The 24,820-nt window shown below is 41.6% G+C and overlaps 1 protein-coding gene across 2 annotated transcripts in view; it reads right to left on the bottom strand.

Moving 5' to 3' along the window:
- ipo11 (importin 11) overlaps positions 1-24,820 on the bottom strand; it is a 130,408-nt gene that overhangs the window by 54,546 nt on the left and 51,042 nt on the right. For both annotated transcript variants that reach the window (XM_018759315.2, XM_018759316.2), the window contains exons 17-22: positions 18,771-18,804; positions 18,286-18,326; positions 17,557-17,673; positions 14,868-14,981; positions 12,527-12,642; positions 7,756-7,832 (exon numbers count right to left, since the gene is read on the bottom strand). In XM_018759315.2, coding sequence (XP_018614831.1) covers positions 7,756-7,832; positions 12,527-12,642; positions 14,868-14,981; positions 17,557-17,673; positions 18,286-18,326; positions 18,771-18,804 — 499 coding nt within the window. The remainder of the gene's footprint in view (positions 1-7,755; positions 7,833-12,526; positions 12,643-14,867; positions 14,982-17,556; positions 17,674-18,285; positions 18,327-18,770; positions 18,805-24,820) is intronic.

Raw genomic sequence — 24,820 nt, forward strand, 5'->3', positions numbered from 1 at the left:
CTCAACACATTTTGAAAAAAACACACACAAATCTCTCTTTATGACTGATCAATGTTCCCAGAATGCCATGGGTATTCTGCCTCAAACCACATCAGCTTTACAAATGAATACAAAAAGGAAATTGCTCAAAATAATGCTTTCAATGACCTTTGCCTTCCCCGGAATCTTTACTGCCTGAAGCCAGTGAGGTTAACAGAACACCACAGCAAATAGGTTATATATTTCATGAGCTATAACACATCCCTAAGAGTCAAGGCGTCAAACAGGGCCAAGGAATATTACGGAAAATTAGGGAAATTCACAAACAGTAAAATGCCAGCAGCATCAACAGCTAAGAGCAGTTTAACTTCCTTGTACTACAGAGTAACTACAGCAATGCAGCGGTAAAGTAACCTGCAAGTCTAGTAGATAACTGTTTGTGTACCCTTGGTATAACATACTTGCTGAACGATGCTGCAGAAGAGACCTCCTCTGGTGCCCCTGAACAAAGGCTTCCATGCTTTAGCCTTCCCGCTCCCTTCGTTATCAGCGAAGACAGAAAGGCAGCTGTAGGTGATAAAATCTAAATGCTCCTTTAATTTATTGATGGATCTATGTAATCAGTCCTTTCTTCAAAATCTGTATTTAAGAGCAGATAATGATGTGCACCCTGCTGTGTCAAATTAGTTATTTCCAAGAGACAAAGCTGGCATTAAATGGATATTTAAAAGGTATCAGTGATGGTGGCGTACAACCAAAATCTCTTTCTTCTGTACCGTTTCAAACATTGATACTACAAGTAAACACAGATTCTTTAAGGTCAGATAAAATAAATACAGATCTTCAGTGATGACACAAGGGTAGCATGCTGGTCAAATATATAATTAGGAGATAACTAAAACAGCATAACTTTCAGACTTTGTTCATTTGTATAACTGAACTTCTGAAAATCTGGAACTTCTTGACATCTCAAAAGGTACAAAAAGAACCAAAACATATGTAGTTTCAGTCCATCTCTAGATTAAATGATACCGTACCGTCCATCTCATGCAATAGCACGTTAAGGCCGGTGGAGTTCACATAGGGTGACGCGGGGGCACAAGTAGTGTTGTTGCATCACATGCGGACAACATAAGAGGATGCGTATTCGATCCCCCATCAGTCTGTGTGGAGTCAGCATGTACTCCACATGTTCATGTTGGTTTCCTCCCACTGTCTAATTGGTGACTTTGGATTGCCCAAAGGGTGAGCGTTGCTCTGGTATATAAATGACTGACTGACTGTAGGTAGTGTACTGTAGTGTTATCTACTATTCACGTCCCCTTGAATGAAAAGGTGTCAGCAAAATACTACATACCATTCATTATAAGTCACTTTGGAGAATAACATCTGTTAAATGAATAAATGTAAACATAGCTGTTCATCTGAGATTCTGGTACCAACACTGATGAAAGAACGGAGTGACAGACAAGGGTAGGGATGCAGTAAGACAGCGTTTTAAACAAAACACATTTCCCAGAGTACTTCAAGTCACTGTGAATGGAAGCATATGCTTTTATGGCTTTCACTTTTTTACCACTTTGACCGCCTTCATCTCAGCCGAAACAGGAGCACCACTTTCATTCTCTGCCTCACATTAACTTCCTCCTGCAACTTCAGCATTCAGAGCATGTCCTATGAAAATAACCAAAGACCACAGCAGCAGGCATTTCAGGATCATAAACTTCAGTTTTAATAATTTGTTACTATTCCTCAAAATTCCCCCACAGAGGAACATAAGTATAATTGCACTTCCAGCCTTGTGTGTATGTGCACCGTCACACTGACCTGTCAAATACAGAGAGCCACAGCTACTTCTGTTTACCTAAAAATTATGTACTTTTTTACTTCACCCTTCATGAGTACCCCCAAACACTAACAATTTAAAGAGATTTGGAACACCTTACGCTTTCCTATCTTTTCCACTTGTTTGCAAGTTGTTTCAGCTCGCCACCCACTACTGCTTCCAGCTGACAAAAAAGGCTGTCACCATTTTCAAAGCTTTTATAACCATAAGTAAAATATTTAAATTAGACACCTGAATATCTCACTTTGGTTGGGAGGTTTTTTTTTTTAATCTGCATATAGTTTTCTTCAAGAGCATCGAGCCTTCACGTACAACGAGTACTTTAACTGCTTATGGCTGATAAGCTCCTTGTCAGGTATTAAGAGATACTTTACGACTTTCGAAAAAGGGAAACCATAAATAAATTGACAGATAAATAATTATACATGTCTTGAGGCATAGCAAGTTATCCAATTCTTCAATTCTTTTATTACTCACTGGAAGCACAAGAGCTAGAATAACTTGAGATAGGTGAACACAGGCCCACATCTCCACATCTGCTCTGACCACTATTCACCTAACGAGTAAAAAAAAAAAAAAAAAAAAAGTACAGAGAAGCAAAATGCATTCTTATCACCTCCTGCTTTAATAATCTGAGCACAGAGATATATCTTCTACGAACAATTTGTTTAAAGAAAAGACAAAATGAAATACTGCATTGGGAGAGTCATATTTCCTGCATTGGGAGAGTGATAGTGTCAAGGGAGACCAGAGACAGAGCAAGGCCTTCATCATTCTCAGTGGGGGGGTGTATGAATGAAAAGGACCGCTGGCCGCTAAAGGTGAATGTGAATGACTAACGAGTCGGCAGAGTAGCGCTGTTAAAACGGTGGTCTCAGAACAGCAGGCATAAAGTAAGGGTTCGGGGCTGGGAGTCCACTGCTTGAACTCAACAGAGACCAACCCAAGTCAAATATACCACATGGCAGGAGTGATAAGACGGGCGAGGTGTCATGTATAAAGTAAAGTGACAAATTTAAGACCTACTTTCTGCCTGTAGGGATGGGGACAGGGAAGTCTATATGGCCTATGTGCAGGTCAAGAGTTAACCTGTTGTTGATGGAGTAGCCTGGAAAGCTGCTGTGGGGATGGGATGGATACTGAAACAAAGTCTTTGTGGAATATGGCTATACCAAAGCTGCAAGCTCCTCCCTCAAAAACCATAAAGAAAAAAAGGATTCATATGCAAACTCATACTCATAAACCATCATAGTGTAAAGGCAAAATGCTGCTTGTGCAAGTCTTGGTCTCCAGAAAACATAGTAAATGGTGAAAGCTTTGCCCCGAAACACAAACAAGTCTGTATGAACACCAAAGAAATCCTTCATGGCATATAAAATAGCAAGGCCATTGTCCTTGACAGTCCTCTCATGTGAGGCCACAGACACACAGACATACTCTTCACCAGCCAAAGCGCACTTGTATCCTTCTGCAATGAGAGATCTGCATGCTAATGCATACTAATCCGATTTTTGGACATAATTAATTTGCTCAGCAAATTCTTTCACCCAAAGTGGTGCCACACTATACTCACCTTTTTACAGTTGGAGATTTCCAGAAATAATTTTAAGTATCTCACAGCAGTACAAGTGCCTGTGACCCTTAATGAAAATCTGATGGAAACTCCATTTCCATAAGAACAAGACTTCTTTGCTGCACCTAAATGTTACAGTGGTGCTAACAATCCTTTTCTCGACTCCCTCAATGCGTTAATTCTCCCAAAACACAAAATGGTGTTTCTGTATTTGCTGCCAAACTTCTACACTACGTGATCTTCATAAAAGGGTCACTGTAATTAAACACAAAATAAACCATCAGAAAAGAACTGATGTTTGTGCCACTGTATTTGAGTAAAACGCAATTCTCCACTTGCACGTCTCATACTGGATTGCGCCCAGTTCAAGAGATCCTAGTTCTCCGTTAGAAAGTACAACACTTGACTGTAGTGTCAGCAAGGATTCCCAACTGTAGAGGAATAAGAAGGGAAGGTGATTCGGACTTCCTCGGTCAATCTACTCACATATCGTACAGAGGAGAGCGCACAATGACTATACAATGAAGGCACCAATCAGGGGGGTGCTCAATGCACACAACACAAGCCAGCCAAGGCTGTCTGCAGCACTTTGTCGTGAAGACTGCGGAAAGGTGGTGATGAATCTGAAGCGTGTGCAGATGGGGAGCACGATGCTGCGCGCAAAGCAACCTTGACGGACCACAGCTGTCACAGCACATTAGCGCTGGCAGGAGGGCTCCAGCCGCGGGCCCCATTAAGCAGCACGGCAGGAAGCAGTGGCACGATGACGCGGAGACGCAGATTAGGTGTTAAAGCGGATTAGGCGTTCACATCCTATATTAGAACAGAATTTTAAAAAAAGTACATGCAGTCTTTCTCGCAGTCTCGCGGACGGATGAAAGGGCTGCTGATTCCTGTTACTGTAACTCACTCTTATTGGCATGGCGCTCTCAAAGTAAATGAATGCAAAACCAAACAGTGCTTCAGCTATGAAAACCAAAGAGGACCCAGCTGCACATTCACCTGCAGAATCCACCCAGGAAGCAGGCGGTGCTTCATCAGGGTTATGAGTGCAGCAGGCAGGGTTGGGAAATGGCCAAAGTGACATTCCACAAGATGCCACCAATGTCCTCTTCAATTTCTAAGACACTGTGTGTTATGTGAACTATTTTTGTGCAAGATTTTTAACTATAGCTGAAATATGTGCTCCATGATGATGTGACAAATTGCAGGACTATAAAAAGTTAAAGGATCAGCGAGAACAGCATTATTGGCCTCATAGAAGCAGGCAGCCACCAGGCCACTTACACTGCATTTTCATGTAATAAAATTTTTGATGACTGGAAAATGGATGCTATGTGTGTGATTTTGCCATGTGCACATGCTTAATTATGCAGAAGCACACAACTCAGAGGGAACAACGAACACCACCATTGCGACTTCAGAAAGAGCAACAATCTCTCAAAGTTTGCCTTCTGTGTATGTTGGTTGAGGTGGCATGTTTCTATTTCAGGGATAAAGAGGGGTTGAGCAGACTAAACATATTATCCTGCTTCCTTGTGACCCCCCCTGACTTTGCCAGAATTGTCCAAGTCCAAAAGAATCACAGTCTACATCTAATCCTCACTGGTGGAGGCTCCTATTTAATGGCCCCTATTCAATCTTCTTTCAAAAAGTGTAGCTGCAAGAGATAAAACAGGGTTTAGCCATCCAATCTGAAAAAAGAACACATTCTTCACTGATAGCCATTTTTACTGTGGCAAGCTCTTCAACACATATTTGACAGGCCTCAATGACAATGCGGAAAGTTTCAGAACATTTGTTCAGCGAAGTGTCAGATATTCAGCTTGTCAGAAACACGGCTCACTGAGTTGATATGCTCTGTCAGTATAAGACTCATTTCCTTCATTTTTATGACTCTATAGCAGGGTCCAGAGTTATTTTCATTGAAAAATATATTATCCAAACAGCATCAAGTAGTAGACATTACAATTTTACTCAACCATACTACATGTATACAAATGTATCCTAAAAGAATTTGGATTCAGTAACACTTGCAAAGCAAGCAATTTTTATACAGTTTTTTTTCTATATTGCTTCTTATGAAAATCTGGACTGTTTTGAGGTCCCTGCCACCTCTCGTCCCTCCGCAGCAAGGGCATCAGCAGAAGCGATGGCGAGCAGGCTCTCACACCACCTTCCGGGCTTCCTGGCCTTAATGGGAAGCATGACAACTGCACTAATAAGGTTTTTACCAAAGGACCAGGAAATTCGCCATTCACACCTGCGTCGTCGAGCGGGCTAATACTTTCAGGCTGTTAGCGTGATGAGGTGTACTCACTTCGATGGTACATTAAATCAAAAGAATAAATAGGTTCCATATTTAACAACGGATTTTTTGCTGCCCCCCATTGCCTGCTCCACCAGAGTTCACTGTAGTGAACGGAGAAACAGTGTTAGAACTGTCAGGCACAAAAATAAAAATGAGCGTGCTACCAACTTTGGAGTGTGGTGTCTCTGATAAACTGAGCCAATCCATCTCAGCAGAAAGGTATGGCATCATCATTAAAACGCTGCTGAGCCTATCACTGTGTTTATTAATGCCACGGCTGCATAAACAAGCTCATCCATGTAATCTCCTTGAAATTATGTGGGACCCAACTTGCTGGAGTCTCTCTTGTGTTTGTTCTAGAAAAAGCAGGCTGCCAGAATGGTAAGCCTTTATAAAGGTTACCTATCAATTTTCTTCATTACAAAAAAACCTGACAACACTTGGTTTTATGGAACCTCCTTAATTCAACCCATATACCTGTAGAGAACTGCAGAACCAATCTGTAATATACGTGGCTGACATGAAAATGCACAAAGAAAAACCAAGAAAACCAAAATGCAAATGTTAGCAACATATGGTAAAGAAACTGGAGGGTTGCAGGTTAGTAGCCAAGGAACAGCATGCAATGTACTTTGAGACATATAAACATAAACTGATCTGTTTTGGTAAATGGCATAATTCTCTCTCTCACACACACACACACACACACAGTCTGAAACCGCTTGTCCCATACGGGGTCACAGGGAAACAGAGCCTACCCGGCAATTCAGGGCGTAAGGCCGGAGGGGGAGGGGACACACCCAGGACGGAACGTAAGTCCATCACAAGGCACCCCAAGCGGGACTTGAACCCCAGACCCGCCAAAGAGCAGGCCCCAGGCAAACCCACTGCACCACCATGCCCCCCAATGGCAGAACTGTTCTATTGAAATACACAGCAGGCTGCTTTCACCAAAAGTCACCTTTGACTTCTCATCTCCAATAGTTTGTACTTATATGACTGGCTCCCGTCACTCAATGTTATTACTGGTATCATTATCTGCAGAATCATTCAAAGCTAGCTGGGTTTCCACCTAAGCATCCACCTCCACCCATGTCCCCTATGGGGGAAATTACAACGTAACCACGATGCTGTTGATATCCGCCTCAGCGTGATTTACACTTCATTTCCTGCATGGGTTGGTGAGTGAGCCGGGACAGACCATCGGCAAGAAGACGCAGGAGACCTTCCTCCCAAGAAGAAAGAAGCATTAACTGTTGCCTCAGCGGGCCGGGAGGAACCAGGGCTGATCAGCCGGACGCAAGCACCATCTGTGCAGCAGATCCCACCGATCAAACTGGAGTCGAGCATGACAGCAGGGAGACATGGGAAGCTTGTCAAGTTGGACACAGAACGACGTAGCCACTGGAGACACTGAGCCTTCCGTCAGATCAAACAATTGAACCTGGCGAGGAGACAAATGAAACTGGGTCCCCCTCAGCACAGCCACTGGAGAGGGGAAAGCTTCCATCTGATAAAACACATCTGCTGCAAAATGCAAGTACAGATGACACCATCTGATCAAACACAAAACCATAAATTCGGTAGTGACACAAGAGACTCCTCTCTCATACTGTAAACCTGGATGCCCCTCAAAACATCAACAAGAAACACAAAACCTTCCTCTTCATCAAATAACCATTCCCATCAGATAAAAAATGAGGTACGACAGCAAAGCAACAACAGAGAGCATTAGACTCTGCAGTTCTCTGTTGAAGCTGATGTTCGGGATGAGACAACTCTTCTTCTATCTGATCAACCACACATACCAAAGGCAGGCTTCAGCTCAGAGGCATCATATGAGGAAAAACCCAGAATAAGGAAGACAAAGAGACGGGTGCACTGAGGGGTATCAGACCGAGGTATCGGACCTCCGATGTGTGCCCCGGGCTTCGCTGGCCCCTTGCTCTCTTGGGCCTTTGAAACCCGGCACTGACCCAGAAATAAGACTACCTGGAGCAGACAGGGGCACGAGAGATCATACACAGCCACTGAAAAATGACATACCAAGAAGAGCAGACATGTTCTGGAAGACTCTGAGAAGCTCCGGAGTAATAGAAGGGCAGTTCTCTAGTGTCACCAACCTGGAAAGAAGCAACATAATGTTAGCTAACTCTGACTGAGGGACAGTGAAATGAATGTCAAGAAGTACTCATTTAACAAAGAACTAGCAACAAGTACACGTGGTAGACACTTGCTGGCCTGACAATGGAATAACTATGAAAAAATGCATTAACTCTAGAGAGCATCATAGTAAACTGACAACTGAGCACTCATGATGACAAGATCCTTAATGACTGCTGTTTGATCGTGTTCAGTTTACTTCGGCAGGTTGAAAGCGCACGGCTTCAGGTGTGCGAGGCCCTGACCCAGTAACCCACCTCGAGTGAACTGTATTTAAATCAGAAATGTCTCCTAGCATTAAAAACGCAGCACACAGCCTAAGATAAGGCAACATGTGACTGCCAGCAGGGAAAGCCAAAATTAAGACAAACAGCAGTTTGTAAACGTATGCAGTCCATTCCTATAGCATCTCATTCTAATATTTCATGTACAGTTTGTTGCTATATCTGTGATACAGCTTGAAAATCTGGAGAGAGAGAGAGAGAGAGAGAGAGAGAGAGCCTGGAGAGATTCAGTGTGCAAAGTTAAAATTGATTTCCCCAAAAAAGCTCAAATTGTAAATCTAGAAAAAGTTCCTCCTGCAATATTCTAAGCAGAGGGCAGAATGCTTGAACAATTAACACAATTTAGTCCTTCCTGTCAATGTCAAACCAAATGTCATTACACTTGCCGTACTATTAGCATGTTCATACGTTAATTTTTCAATAAAATGCTATGTTTCAAAAATGTTTTGAAGATTAATCTGAATAAATGTGACTGCATAGGAAAGGGTCTGAATACTTTTGCAAGGCACAGCATGTACAGCTTTTTAATGTCATTAGTTAGTCCTGAAGAAGTAACCTTGGAAACCAACAATCCAGAAATCTAATACAAAGAACCGGAAATAGACTCCTTGTTTTGCATGTTTTCTTTATAATAATAATAATAATTTTAAAAAAAAAAATAAATAAATAAAAAACATTCTGGCCAATGCGATCATGATAGGTTCAGTGAGATGCTTGGAACTCTGAACAACAAAAACATCCAAAAGCGAAAAATGTAGGAGAAAACAAGCACAAGCAGATAATTTAGAAGGATTCCAAAGGAACAAAAAGGAACACTGAAGACACAAGTGTGTCAGCTCCCATTCAGATAAGCCTTCAGCCAAAGAGGAATGGCAGGCATTATCGCACATTTAATTAGAAAAATCAGGTGAGAGACAATTAACTAGGAGACCGAGACCAATTATAAATGACTTGACATGAATATGTACATGCTATTAAAAGGAACTTACAGCCACAGAACTGACAATACATGTAGTGATGAGAATCCGACCAGTCGAATGCCATTCAGTAAGGTGATGCCTACACTGCGTTTCCCTCTCTCGCATGCCACGGCATAATGGCATTTCTGGAATGCCCTAAAAAGGCAGTGACACATCCCAGACGGTGGGGAGACCCCGTTTACATTGCTGTTAATCTCCTCATCGCAATGCAAAGGGCAGTCTATTCACATTACCCAATGTGTCCATCATCACTCCCACACTTATAAAAAAAAAAAAAAAAAAATAAAATAACAGAATGTGATCAGATGACTAAGCAAGTCAGCTTTCTGTGTGCTTCACTGGTAGCTTGTTAATATGACCTGGATATGCTTTAATTTCTTCCTGGAAATGAAGAATGTGAAATCACTTAAGAACAGGCATAGAGAAGTAAGGCAAAAAAAAAAAAAAAAAAACCCACACACAACATAGTTAGTACCCTATAATTCTAGAGGGAATGACTTTAGGGAGTATGAGGGAAGCTGGACCTTGCTACTCATATATTTATTCTCTGGATGTGGTTTATTATCTTACCATATGAAACCATTTTGAGAGCACAGTGTGAAATGCAAGAAACACATGCGGCACTGAGCCCTGCATGCTGTTGGGAAGAGAATCAAAAATCGGTGTGTTGTGTCAAGCACTGGACTTACAAAGAGTATGTGTAAGTGTGGTGAGCAGCACTGAGACGTTTTCAGACAGCAACACAGTACAGCGACAATAATGCCAAACTCACAGTGGCTTCTTTTCTACTGCACTAACATCCATTAACTTGAACATCTTCTTTGCTTTTATATGCGCCCCGTAACCAGCAGTCTCCATTACACACAAAAAATACTGTGTTAAGGCGTATCATCTAACCTTAACTTTTCCACTCGCCAGTCGGCACCCAGAAGCTGCACTAATGTGTCACGAGTTGCACACAACTTCTAAACAAATCATTTCCCAAAAACTAAAACAGATTTGTGAAATGGTGGTTTATACACCATGAAATCTTTTTAATAGCATTAATGATGTGATGCAAGGCTCCACTGGGACCCACTGATGCTATGCTAATGTTATGGAGTTTAAAACCAGGGGAAGAAGACAGCTGGGGTGTGTGTGTGTGTGTGTGTGTGTGTGTGTGTGTGTGTGTGTGTGTGAGTGAGAGAGAGAGAGAGAGTGAGAGAGAGAGAAAGACAGACATAGAAACCACTAACTCCAGAGAAGGACAAGGCAATGACGGCGGTATGCAAGCTATTGAGCCAGGCACAGTGATCGAGCGAGCGGCCCACAGTGCACAGGTTCCCGTGCTGACAAGAGGTTGCTGTGAGAATGCGGCGCAGGTTGCTGGAATGGTGATTAAGGACCACTTGCTGTCGGTTCATTAAAAGGAGGGAGCAAAATCAGAAGGGGCACTGCGGCTAGTTGAGAGAGATTAATAACACTGTTTACTTAAGCACGACAGACGCATGTTTGCTCTTGGCCAAGGGAGAACACAAAGGGAGGTGCTGTTCGCAGGAAGAACAACCAGCTGCTTGTGAAAATAAAAGGAACATCTAGGAAGAGCTTCAGTTGCCTTTTTTCCTTAATTAATTCTAACAATGACTTTTGAGACTTCCAGTGCTTGATAAAAAAAAATTACCTGGGGGAAAAAAAATAATAACCAAGGAATGCAAAGATTACTGTGTATGCTTGAAATCAATCAATACAAAAAAATCCCTTTTATCTGGTTGGAGGCACGAGGCAAGAACATAAAGAACCAAATGATTTAGGGACTATTCAGTGGCCTGAGCTACATTTTGTTGTTGTTTGTTCTGATTCCATCCAATAGCAAAAGCTCTTTTATTCTGAGATGATCAATAAGCCTTAAGGTTCCGTTATTACCATGAACCCACTGGTGGTCTACAGACCTACTGTGTGAATAATTTAAAAGCTCATTTTAGACCCAGCTGCTGAGGTCCAGCTGTTCAAATGTACTACAAAGACATAAAAAACAAATGTTAAGTTTGAGATAAAATTTGTCTTTGACAAATCCAGTAAGTCATATGCTCCAACAAACTGATATTTAAAACGTTGAAGTTTAAACTCATAATTTATATCCTGTGGACAACCAAAAAAAAAAAAAATTAAATCACCCTCAAACAGAACCAAAGTCAGTTTTTACCATACATAAAACTTCCCCGGTGTGGGGTCAGTACATTCTTGCACAGCAAACCCTCGGCCTAGGCAGGATTATGGTAGAAGCCCACTAGACAACTAGACCAAAAGAGAAAAGCTCATGTCCTGAGGAACATTTGCTTCTGAGCTCCACTGAAGTCTGCAGCAAGACTTACCACCACAACTGAGATGGAGCTGGACTTCACTGGCATTATGAGAACGAGCTGCTGCAGAGCTAGACAGACCATGCTTCCCCACAGAGGTGAGAATACACTTGACTCACAATGACCATCACACTTTGACAATGCATCCATCTTCCATGTGTGCTTAACAAGAAGTTGCAGCAGTGTGAGACTTGTGTCCAACGGATGGCAGATTCCAAGTCTGCTGGCTAGTTGTTCGGTACTTTAGCGAGGTGTGCCTCAGCCATCTTGGATAAACAACTGCATAAATGAGTAAACTGTAAAAATCTCAGCTAAACAAAACACCACAAATAAGGTTATCTGCTAAGTTAGATGTAATGAAAAAATATTATCTTACTTGCTCCTCAGTAATCAGATCAAAGATATCAATGCACTATAGAACTTGCAGTGATGATAAATGTATTTTAACCCGTTTCAAATTATGCAAGAAAATTGCACCGAAAAATACAGATGAAAAATATATTTTTCATAAAATTGTGCATTTAATATACGAATGTTTCATAACTGTGTTTTGAACAATGATTGGAAGGTTTGCAAAGGACTGTATGAAAGTGGAGAGTTGTAATGACATGCCACAAACTGGAAAAAACAAAATCCAGAATATTGTTAGCTGTGCCACATGACTCCCCTCCAGAGTTGTTCTTCAAAAAGAAGAAGAAGAAAAAAAAAAAAGAAAAGACAAAGATGGGCTTGCTAAAAAAAGCAGCTAGCTACAAAGGTGAACCTGAATGAAAAGGTGAGTCTGTGCAAGAGATCTTTTCAGTCACTGTCCTCTGCGTATGACTTCCAACCACAGTAATCACATATGATTAACTAACTCCCCTTTAAGCAAGAACGTTAACTACTTAGAAACGTTTCACCCAGGGTGGATGCGTGTAAAGACTTGGAAACTTTCTTACAGAGGACACTGCTACAGACTCAGAGAATACGTGCAAGTGTATGCATGTGTTTAAACAGGTATGAATGTTTGTCAGCTAAGGCCAGAAAGAATTTAGACATGCTGGGGGTGTACCAGAGCTCCAGGCCATCCTCCAGCAGATACACGTGGGGAGGCTGGGACACATCTGTGCTCAGCTGGATGACGGGCAGCAGGAATGGGTATAAGTTCTTGCTCTCCGCTCCAAGTCCCTGCAACAGCACATAAGAAACAGTGATAATCACAACACTGTCTGCTTGTCCAAAAACATCTACCCCCAAGGAAAGGTAGTTGAAATGTTCAAGTAAAAACACCCAGCTGTACAAATTGGTTAAAATACTCTACACTAAAAGTCTCTTTAGATGAAAGCAATAATTATTATAATTACAAATTAAACTAAGTTATTATCACACAGAATTTGCACAGAAGCTGTCATCTACAACTACTAGTTACTTAATTGTTCCTTTAGTCCATATATACCACTACATATTTCATTGGAGCAATTCAGGTGAAGTTTCTCAATCGAGGGTACTACAGTAGGGCCCCAATTGAAAAGGGGTGACAAACCCACTGGTGCAGTACCCCAGTGTTCCAAGCCCCCCTGGAAGGAGTCACTGAAACACATATGTTTACAGTACAGCTTGCCGGTTCAAAGTACACAATACACTACACGGCAATATCAGTGATGCTGGGGGATTGTGCAAATTTATATTGCAGGTTCATTAAATGAAGGGAACAAACTTATATTGCAGCAGTTGGCATGTACCATTGTTAAAAGCCTGCCAATCAAGTACTTTTTAAGGACACTGAACTTTGGATATGGATTCCCCACAAGGAAACAACTTTGCATATCCTCAGATGGTAACTTAACCAGATCCATAGGGAATCCAAGGCAGAAGAGGTACAGAGAAGAAGAAGGAGGAAAAAAAAAAAAAAAACAACACAAAAACATATAGTGACCAATGCAAAACCAGCAAAGGGTCGGTGGTGCCTCACAGCACCTGGGTTGTGGGTCCAGACATGCGTCTGAATCCAGCTTTGTCTGTACATGTACCATGAATCTGCATGTTCTGTACCATTAATTTGCATGTTTGCGTAGATTTCCCCAACATTGCAAAGGTACGCATTTCAAATGGGTGACTTTGAATTATGCTTCGGATGTATATGTGAGTGCGAGTAAATGAGTGTACGTGTGTGTGATAGTAGGGTAACTAAATACCTGCAGGGCTTTAAAACAGAAAACAATGTCATGGTATAAATGAGTCATTGTCAATTACACAAAAAGCCATCAAGCATGACAGTCTCATCCACTGGATACAGAAATACACATCAATATTTAATATTGTAAGCAAACATCTCATTTAGCCACATTCAAAAACACGTATGTGAAGAAGCAACAGAGAGACAATTAGAGCTAATAGGAAGAAGCAGAAAAGAGAAATGAATGCAGAGGCACTGCGCTAAGGCAACATATCTGAGCCACGTCCTTGCGCAACCTCAAGATCATTTTCACTAGGACGCAAAAGCAGCAGTCTCCATTAACTGGCACCAAACAATTTATTAAATGATACATTCCGTCAAATGACACCCCTAAAGCCTGGTGGGCAATTAAAATTCCAATTACATCGTTTTTACACGGATGTATTGCCTGAAACGGATGCAGCTCACATGCAGACTGACAGCACTGTTAAGCGAGTCAATGATTAGGTGAGTAGCAAGGGGTCAAAGGTGACATTGGGTCCTAAATTACAGTGCAGTTCCACATTGTTGGTGTTGGGTGGGGGAGGGGAGTGGGAGTAAGTAGACAAAAGATAACTAATTGAAAAATGTTAACACAGAGCACCTTGTAAAAACTTGTTCCAGTAGGCTTGCAGCAATGTAGCTCAGAAAAGGCCCTAGACATGGCAGTTTTCTAACTGCCAAATTAAAGATTTTGCACAGAGCATCTCAATCAAGCAGATGTTTTGCCAACTTTCTTGTGGCTGTGGCCTTCAGTAGTACACTGGAAGGAGAGAGCGGTGGTGTTAAAGTCTCATTCCAAGGCTTGTGTGGCTAACATTAGCACTATAGGGCTCATCAAAATCCACTGAAGTCATTTGGAACGGCTTTTCCCCACCACACACAAGCACAAAAAAAAAAAAAAAAAGGTAAAAATGGCAACTTGTTGCAATGAAATTCTCCTTGCAATAAAAACCGCTCAAATGCCATGCTGAACAGCAGTTCCTCCAAGATGAGGTTGGAGGATTCTCCATGTTGCTTCAGAGCCTTCCGGAAGAGAATGACCACAACACCGTGATGTGAAGGAAGGTACACCATTTCGCCACTTGTTAGGACCAGGATCTAAGGTTAGCTGGAGGCACCAGTGGTACAGCAATGGTGTTTATCTGAGTCACATCCTCAGTACCAGCATATATGTACACAGATGTGCACACAGTACCTGAACGAGGTGGACGAGAGTGGTGAGGATGGCGCAGCGCAGCATGTTGTGCTCCTCTGATTGCTTCCATAGGAGGGGCAGGTACTGAACCAGGCAGCCCACGTATGGCCGGATCTGTTGAACACACATATTGCATCATTCCTCTTTCCTCTGACATTAGAAATTAAAAAAACAGACCTGAAAAACAGAAGAAAGAAGCTTATGAATTCAGCTTTTTTCCAATGAATTGCAATGGCAACAAACACAGGCCTATCCTGAGTACGTCTGAAGACAACCACCAACATCTTTGCAAGACGACACATCTTAATGATGAAACGGGTTGAGCGGCACCATACGAACACATGGTTCATGTGTCAAACATAAAATTATCACATTCAGGGTTTGACAGACTTACATCCAGAGGTATAAAAATGTTTTAATGTTAAACTGTAATGTCTTTTCCCAGTATTTTTCTTTCTTTCTTTCCTTTGTTCTGCAGCCCTCGCTCCTCATTACACCGGTATTAGTACGGAATAACAAGTGAATCCATTAACGGTACCCACCCTCACCTGCACCCCTGCCCTGCTCGTTCCAGGGAGAGGAAACGAGGAAATGATCACGGAGCCAATCCTGGAAGTGATTTAATTTCTACAGCTACAGAAGTCACACAGGGGGAAAAGGATATGAATAATTCATCATGAAGTTCTGACAATCATCAAACTCTAATAACAAAACTAAAACTCCAAAACAATATCTTACTGATGGCTGCCTTGCAGAAGCATGGCCAAGACTGCCCAGTATACTATTCTTTCCTCTACTCAATAAGACCAATATGCCAGACTTGGATTCACACCTTAAGAGGACCCTCAGGTCTTCAGCAGCCTGGAGCAACTTGAGCAACTCACTGCTACAAATATAAAACACCCATTAATACAGCACAAGCCTCTCAATAAAAAAGTCACAAAAACACAGCCGGAATAACAGCTACTGCTTACAAAAGCACCCCCGTGCCCACAACATATCGGTGTCCTTCTAATTTAGGAATGAAAAGAAGTTGGGCAGCGCACAACAGGATTGATTTCTGAAGATCTAGTGTTCAACACGGCGAGGCTTGTGAGAGATAAAGTGAATTACGATGCCTCAGTGTGTATGCCTTTATGTTTGTTCCCGTTGAAAGATTCAGGGGCCCTGACATGATTTCAAACTGCTTTACCTTGAGACTGACCCATTGCTTCAGAATTTCAAGGGCTGTTAATAAACGTCAAAAAGGGAAATCAAACGAACCACAGGGTCATTTCTCCAGTTGTACTTTAATATTATATATCATATCAAATCAAAGGCTGAGCAAAGTGAACACAGGAAAAGTCATTAAAAAGTTACAGCCTCATTAAAACATTTCCTCTGAGATGACAGTATGAACGTAGCTTTACCACGTTCAGACATGTTACAAAGCGAGACTACTGCCAAAAAGTGGAATTAATATTTTTGAGCATTCCACCAACGGATTATCATTTCAAACCAGTTCTAAGATAAAACTGCATAAGGCATGAATTTTGGAGTCCCGTATTCAAAGGTTTCACTGATGACATTAGATGTGAAGAAAGTGCAGAGCATTACAGTTTAAACCATTTCACATTATAATAAATAAGCCTTGCTTGGTGTCGTTATTGGAAGAGCAGACACTCATATTTGTTCCTGCCAAAGAACAAATATTACCCAAGTGTAGATGTCTCTCAGTCTGGTGGTTCTTAGCGGTGGTTCTGTGCACGCTGGTTTTTCTTGCACGTAAGCTATTAATAATTTTATTGATATTTTGAATAAATGAATTTGATTATTTTAAACAAATCATTCAAAAAGCATAACGTGATAGCTCTATAAACAGATTTTGTGTCAGGAAACATCATTTAATCTTTCCTGAACCTTAAGCAAAAACAAATATATTACTATTAAATTTCATGTTGATTAATCAAGCGTTTAAGTTAGCTTCTGAGGGTAAGAACAATTAAGTACCTAATTATTGCAACAGCTTTAAATTTAAATAATGAACGCATTCATTTTCAGAGACAAAAATCTTTTCATTAAAGTCCTCGAATAACACAAATTCAATTTACCATCAAAAATTACGGTGAGTCATCAGATAAGTTCAGTTTAGTATCATTTGAATTATGCAATGCATCCAATCAACAGCTTAATAAATAATAAAGCATAATTAAGTGATTAGCACCAATAAAACCAACACACATGGGGGCTTGCAAGGTCCAATGTATTAGACACACAAAAGTTAGTTCTACTTGCTCTGAAGTTGTGTCATTCATTTTTCATGTCACAATCAAGTGTGGAAACTATTAAGGGACCAAATTGATTTAACACCAACAGTAAATCCTGATTGCCTTAATCCCCCCCAAATAAAAGTTTCATTTAAACAACAATTTTTAAACGAAGAGATAAATACGTTTTCTGAATCTGCACCACTTGAAGGTCACAAAAACCAAGCCCAAGCTAAAAGTTTTCCTGGGAGAAGAGAAGTCGTCCCCAAGGACAGTAACTTGCTTTAGGTGCCCAGCTATCTGAAGGTAAACCTTTCCTTTTGAACCTAGGGCTCACCAAGTCAATGCTTAAACTTGGGGCTCTAGGGAAACAACTCTTTGGAATCCATCCCTTTTTACCTCCAAAATGGGGAAACTGACACCTGGCACCTTCAGCAGCTCACCTGGATGTTGACCCTCTCTATGACACAGGAGATGACGTGAAGGACCTGCATCTTGGTATCACACTCTGTGACCTGCTGCAGTAGCTGGAAGAGCAAGCTGAAGATGGACTCCAGGTACTAAGGATGGGGGGGGATGGGAAGAGCAGTAAAATCACAACAAGGCAGAGCGTGAGACACACAGAGCAGAACGGAGTGCAGCTAAGTGGTCTAACAACCCAGTTAAACTCAAATTAGATTGATTGTTATCACAGTGGATGATATGACAGATTTTTTTTTTTAAATGTAAGAAATGAGGGATTTCAATAACAATAAAAATTTAGTTCAAATTTACAGTATGACACAAATCTATATTTTCATCATACATAAACAAGCCTAATTTAGGTTTTTTTATTAATTAAACATTAACTATTTTTATGTTTTAAAGTATGTGGAAGTGTTTGCTTATAACAAAAAAGTGCATAAAGGAGGCAGCTGGTAGCATAGTGGTTAAAGTTGCTGCCTTTTGGTTCCCACCTCCGGCTGTAGTACCCTTGAGCAAGGTACTTACACTAAATTGTTACAGTAAAAGTATGCAAATGGGTAAAAAAATTGTAAATATCTTACATTGTTAAGTCGCTTTGGAGAAAAGCATCAGCTAAATGAATAAAGGTAAATGCAAAGCCAAGGGGGGTGGTGAGGGTGGGGAGGAAAATGAAAAATAAAGGAAATGCAGAAGGAAGAGAAACATACCGGCAGGAACTGTTCAGTCCTGAACTCAAAATCGTCCACAGGTAACGACATGTTAAGGCACGTAATCGTGAAGGCCAGGAGAACATTAGTGGAAGAAGGGAGGTTGTTCTCCCAGAGGAGCATTTGCTAAGTGACTGCACTTAAAGACATTACGTTGCATTTCAGCACAAATCAAGGAAAACAAGGATCAACTACCTTCTCAAACAACCCTTTGATAAACTCAATTTACTTCTTTAATAAAGCAGGGGCAATTTAATGGCTTAGAATAGTGAGGGAGAACTTGGGAGGACTAAATGTTACATCTTACAAAATAACACAAAAAACCACCAAGTCAAACTGCATTTAGCCACAATTTTCAAACACAAGAGCCCTTTTCCCTTCGATGTTCATAAGTAACTGAGAAACAATGGTAAATGTTATATTTTTTGAGAGAAACGAATACCAAAGTCCAAAAAGCAAGGTTCCGAGGCCTTTCAAAAGGATATTGAGCTTCAGAGTTGTAGCCGTCTCAATTCGGACCTGCAAACAAAGAAGAAAAAATTGGAGCAATCTGAACTGTAAGCAGAAAGACTTTAGATTGCTAATATTCTAGATCAGAAATTAGATTATGACACAATACTCATTTCAACATGCAGTTTTGACATTTTCCCCAGAGCCATGACAAAATGTTTTGCTCTCCCCTGTTGAATGCAGGAATGTGAGACTCTACAGGGCTGTAGGATGCTGTCCTCAGGACTCCATATCAGAGAGGTGTTTTCTCCACACCTCTCGCTTGACTGAAGCAGGCTCCGCACCACTGCCCACTCAATTAGGCGATGTTCCACGGGCCTGTCGAACCCTGCCAGCTCCATCAGGAGCCCCCAAGGCCGGTAGCTAATGGGCTTTAGCTCTGGCATTGCCAAAAATTATGATCCTTGCTTGATGTGGCTAACAGTTGAGTGGAACCGTTCCCGGCGAGTCAAGTTCCGGGAGTTTTCTGCAGAAAATGTTTCGACTTGGACACCTCCCTTTTAATCTACATTCCACTCAGTCATTATTGGCCTTAAATAGCAGAAAAGCTTTGAAATTACAGCAGGGTTTCTGTCCTTGGGTCCTGAGCGAAATACCCACTAATCATAAAAAAAGTCTTCTTGAATAATGGGTGTCACAAGGACTGCTTGGAAGGAAACCCAGCATCTGGCATACTGCGCAGCATCATCTTGGAAGACATTCGGTAGTTTAATAAGCCACATCATTTCAATGAAGGAGTACGGCAATGCTGCCAACAAAAGGAGATGTTGTTTTGCTCGAATGCAAAATAAACCACAAAGAAGTCTGTATACTGTATCACTTGCAACATTTTCCTATTTGGCACCGTGTGTGAGAAATTGTTTATTCAACCCACGATTAGTGAAGGGCTTCAAGTGACTGCCAAATGACGTTACGGAATAGGCAGCTGTGATAAGATGGGACAGTGGGCTTTGTTTGTTTAGCATGTCTGCGAAGCAAACTAGAGAACTGTCAGCCCCCGCCTTGTTGAAGCACCTGAAATGAAAGCCAAATTCAGCTCATCTGCAAAGTGCCTCCCCACCTCCCGTTTGATGATTGATTGTGCAGGCTATACTGGGTGTTTGTGCAAGCCTACAACTACCCTACTTCTGTCCTCCGCATCCCACTCGGTGCCATTGTTCTCTGGAATTTCTCTCTCGCGCTTACGGTAATAGTCCTTAATCCGACTTTCCACTTCTGAATACCCAGCTCATCTGTGCAGGATGGAGGGAGAAAAGAAAAGTAATGAAATGCCATTAGGGCTGTCAATTGCATCTTCAACAGCTTAGAGAAAACAACAAGAGCTGCGGAGCATCCCCAGACACCGACCTGGGGTCACAGCACGGTTGTATGAAATCATACAAAGACAACCTGACAAATGCGTGTGAAATGCTATCAATGGGTTTCTTTTTTGATAATGAAGTCAAAAAGAAAAGCATTGTGTGTAATGAGGATTTAGTAATAAAAAAAACTGAGAAGTTAATTTCTATGTTTCTGCATTTTTACGATTTTAAGTCAGCATCAGGTCAAAGCTGTTCACTCTGCCGCTGGAATTCTCAGATTTTCCTACAACCACAGCCCTATAATATTTAATGAATATGCTAAGAGGTGCAGCATCAAAAGCCTGAAGGTTCTGAGTTCTGGCTGCAATGTGGTGGGATGAACTCGCTCTTCCACTCAGAACTGCTGAACCCCTCAACTTTCAAAAGGAGTCTCAAAACATCTTTTTCAGACTTCTCTCTAGATCTCCCATTTAATCCATAAGCGCATTAGATTTTCTGTCAAGTACCTTGTAATTTCCATATATCTGCTGCTGCTCACATAATGATGTTCCCCTTTTTTAAAAAAAAAAAAAAAAAAAACTGCACTCCTACCAATTCTATATGCATTTACCAATACAATGTATTCTAGTTTAAAGTGGGGCATCAGACTTAATGCAGCCTGACAATCATGTGTCTCCATCTATATATCTCCATTTGTTGTTATGATGCACTTTTGCTTGTTTTGTACTCTGAATTCTACATTGCTTTGCAGAAAGCACCCATCAATGAAATAAATTTAATATGCTGCTTTTTGTGATTTCATGGTATGATGATTTGTGGCATAAGATCAGGTAGGGAAGACAACATGGTGCAGGGTCTCTGATGGTCTGTGATGGATGGGGCAGCATGACTTATGAGTAGAACATACAGTCCACATACCCCCATTGCTGGCCAGGCTACTGAACAATTCACTACTACCTGGAGATTTATGAAGGGCACTTTTAAAAAAAAAAAAAAAAAAAAAAAAAAAAAAAAAAAGTGAATTGAGGTTCCCAGATGAATTACTTTAGAACCTACTCTGTTGACCTTGACCTATTACCTCCATAGGTCTACAACAGGCTTGTCACATTCTACTCAAGCTGGAGCCCAGAGGCAATGGGGACCACCGTGTTGTTTTTTTTTTGTGTGTGTGTGTGTGTGTGTGTGTGTGTGTGTGAGTGAGTGAGAGAAAGACAGTAAGAACAGAGTGCATTTCTGTATGAGTGTGTGCAGAACAATCAGCTTAGTCATGTTCTCCAGTGTTTGGAGAATACATTTGTACTTTAGAGAAATAGTAATTGGAGAGAAACTATGTCGAACATTAACAAAATGTACACCATTACAAGAAAAAAAGTTGTATTTTGGATCGCACGGTGGCATAGGGAGTAGTGCTGTTGTCTAACGGTGCCCAGGTGGTATGAGAGGACATGGGTTCAATCTCTGCTCAATCTGTGTGGAGTCTGCATATTCTCCGGCTGTCTGCGTGGGTTTCCTCTACGTGCTCTGGTTTCTTCCCACAGCCCAAAGGCATGCTGTTCAGGTTCCCCTATAGCGTGTGAATGACAGAGAGATTGTGTTTCACTAATGTATTGATGAGCAACCTATTGTAAGTAGTGTATCCAGCAGTGTAAATCACCGCGGTGAATAAGGTGTGGGCTCGTAACACTACATAGAGTTCATTGGAAGTCGCTTTAGAGAAAAGCATCTGTTAAACAAATAAATGTAATGTACATACATGTATTTAAAAATTCGAATTCCTTTTGGCAGCAAAAACAAAGTAAACTGTAGAATGAGGGGGATACTGGTCACAAGGATTACTGTGAGACACTGTACACTGGACAGATATTTACAAAACAGCTCAAATCAAGTCTTTTACTCATAAATCCTACACAGTTGCAAAAAATCTTTATTTACAGCTTGGATTAGTATCTGTACTCTAGAAATTCCTTACTGCACTCTTATTTGCTGTAACTTATTGGTACGACAGGAGAACATCAGTTTGTGTTAATGCAAACTGGGATAACACACTGGCCAAAACACGACTGAACCACTCAGGACTTGTGGTGCCCTGGTGGGCACCTTATCTGCTTAAAGCCTGAAAATGTTTGCAACCCAGGGGGAGGATGAGCAAAGAAACAGCAACACATCAATATACTGGTGGGGTGGAACATGAAAGCTTTACAGCTTTCTGGCATTCACTTGACAAAACCTCAATGGGATGTGCATTGACACATTTGCAAAATTCTCCCTTTGTGACATAACATTGCTGGTTCCGTCCCCAAGGTTTTGGGTTGTATTCTCCCAACATGCCAGAGCAGAGCAGAGTGAGGGATTCTCTCAGCAGAGGAAAACCCCAGGGGGTTACATTTGTAATTTGGATAACCTTCAAATGGATCTTGACTGGCAATGAAAGGCGACGTGAAAAACACAGCTATGCAGTTGTGCCCTGTATTAAAAGGGCTGCCACCGTGATGAAGTTCAAGTCTTTTACATAAAATAAGCTCTCCATGAAATGTGTAGCATGTCAAGGGCCCCCAGGGGCCAGAACAACAAAAGACTTTCCCATGAAGTCCAGGGTTTCACCTCACCTCTGAATCATTACAGAACATGGTAAAAGAAAATCAAACAAATGTTAGAGGCACCACATCAGCATTTGCAATGTATTCTTAGCATGTTTTCTGTGATTGTTTTGCGCTTCAGTACCTCCAGAGGCCACGCACCGATGAGTCGCCAAGCCGCCTCAGCTGCTTTAAGAGAGGGGCTCACTGGCAGAAATAGGCGAAACCCCCCCAAAAACCTTCAGCATGTGCAAGGTGGCTTCCTTTAACCCATCTTGCCCTGCAGTTACCTGTCATGTCTGTTTAGACTCAGGGTCCTCGCTGCTCTCAATCGACATGACAGGACCTGTTTTGGATCAACGCACCTCCCCTCCAACATGGTCTCGTGCCCTTGGCTTTGCCAGGATAGCTCATCTCCCCTGAATTTTGCAAATACGCATCCAGACTCCTGGAAGCAACCTCTCTGGTCTCAGGTCAATATCCTGGATTTACTCATGCTGTAAATTACCATGGGTTTTTCCATTTACAACCTGTTATACTGTTATGGAATGTATAAGTGATGGGTATGGAAAGAAAAACACCCTCTGTGGGTCCTTTCTACAACCTTCTGCACACAGAATGCAGAATGTGTTTTTCCGAGTTCAAGCTAAACCAAGACCAGTGGCTGGGGGGACTTGATCACATTTGCAAAGGTGAAGGGACACCGTAATATTCAGCAAGTGTAATATAAAATTCACAACTTCATGAATGATTCAGTGCATTCCCCAATGTATAGAGTTCTATAAGTCACTCACAGTTCCATATAAAGTCCATACTCTGCATTGTGTGTCACTTGTGCTCCAAAGAGTGAAATCAGCAGCACCATCTGCGTAATTTTTCCTGAGTGTATACATATACAGTAATGTGAGAAGGCAAATACTGCCCTTGGAAACTTGTGTCATTTTATGTTTATTTAGCAGATGTTTTTGTTCAAATCAATTTACAATGCTAGATGTACTATACTAACGTACCTATGACTGCTCAACTGGGTACATGGCAGAGCAATGTAAAACAGACAGACTAAGAGCAGTTTTGAGTCATCAGGTCACCTGAAGAAGAGGGAAAGAAAAGGGGAGAAAAACTTTTGACTGTAGGAGAAAATCAGAGCACCAAGAAGAATCCCAAGCGCGCACAGAGAGAACATGCAAACTCCACAGAGACAAAGCCAGACTCAAACCCATGTCTGAACCCATAGCCCAGGAGCCGTGGGGCAGTAACAGTCTGGCGGCAACAGTCCACCTTTAACTTTAAATGTATTAACACAGCTGCATTTCTAATCCTCATTTAAATACTACCAATGCATTACAGTAACAACATTAAACAAATAACGGTTGTAATTCGTACTCTGCAATCAATGCACTGTATAGCCTGGACTTACAATAGTTGAGTGTTCAGGTATATCCAATCCAATTAACAGCTAGTCATTTAACCGGCCTTTGCTTAACTGGCTTCCCCCCCATTCCAGAGTTTCTACGCCCTCTTCACTCACTCATTTACTTCTTACACCAGGTTACATCAAGTAGAGTGACAAAAGCACAAAAGCACTGATGTCAATCATATAAGCCCTCTCTAGCAGTGCTTCAAAGAAGAAAACACAGCCCTTTATTTGTATTCAGATGGAATTGTGTGGAACTGAATACAAAACAGGAGTCCCACCTACGGCATCGTGAGTGGAAGACAAGTATTTAATGCAACCTGAGCGGTCCCATTCCACTAGGTGCTGACCCAGATGGTGGAACAGTCCAAAGCTGGACAGTGGTGAGACAGTGTGGGGGTATGTGTGAGAGAGAAGAGAAAGTTAAATGTTACTGGACATTTTAGGGACGATGGACATAATTGCTTCCGTTATTGATGGGATATGACTTTCCGCCCACCCTAGTCTGAGACAGCAGTGTCTGTCAGGAGCCTCACCCTCTCCATCCCACTACCCTTAAAGCTGTAATCAAGACACAATCGAGGAAGCAGGTTGTGGGTGGCTGTCCGGGGGGAGGGGGGATTCATCAAAAATGGAGGAAGAAAGAGTTGCAGTCTGTCTCTTTCGATGGCTCTCTGAAAATCACCGGCGTGCCATTAACCATCGTCAGACCCACTCTGGCCGCCGCGTCCCTG

The sequence above is a fragment of the Scleropages formosus genome, chromosome 17, assembly GCF_900964775.1.
Source record: "Scleropages formosus chromosome 17, fSclFor1.1, whole genome shotgun sequence".
In the NCBI taxonomy this organism is placed as follows: domain Eukaryota; kingdom Metazoa; phylum Chordata; class Actinopteri; order Osteoglossiformes; family Osteoglossidae; genus Scleropages; species Scleropages formosus.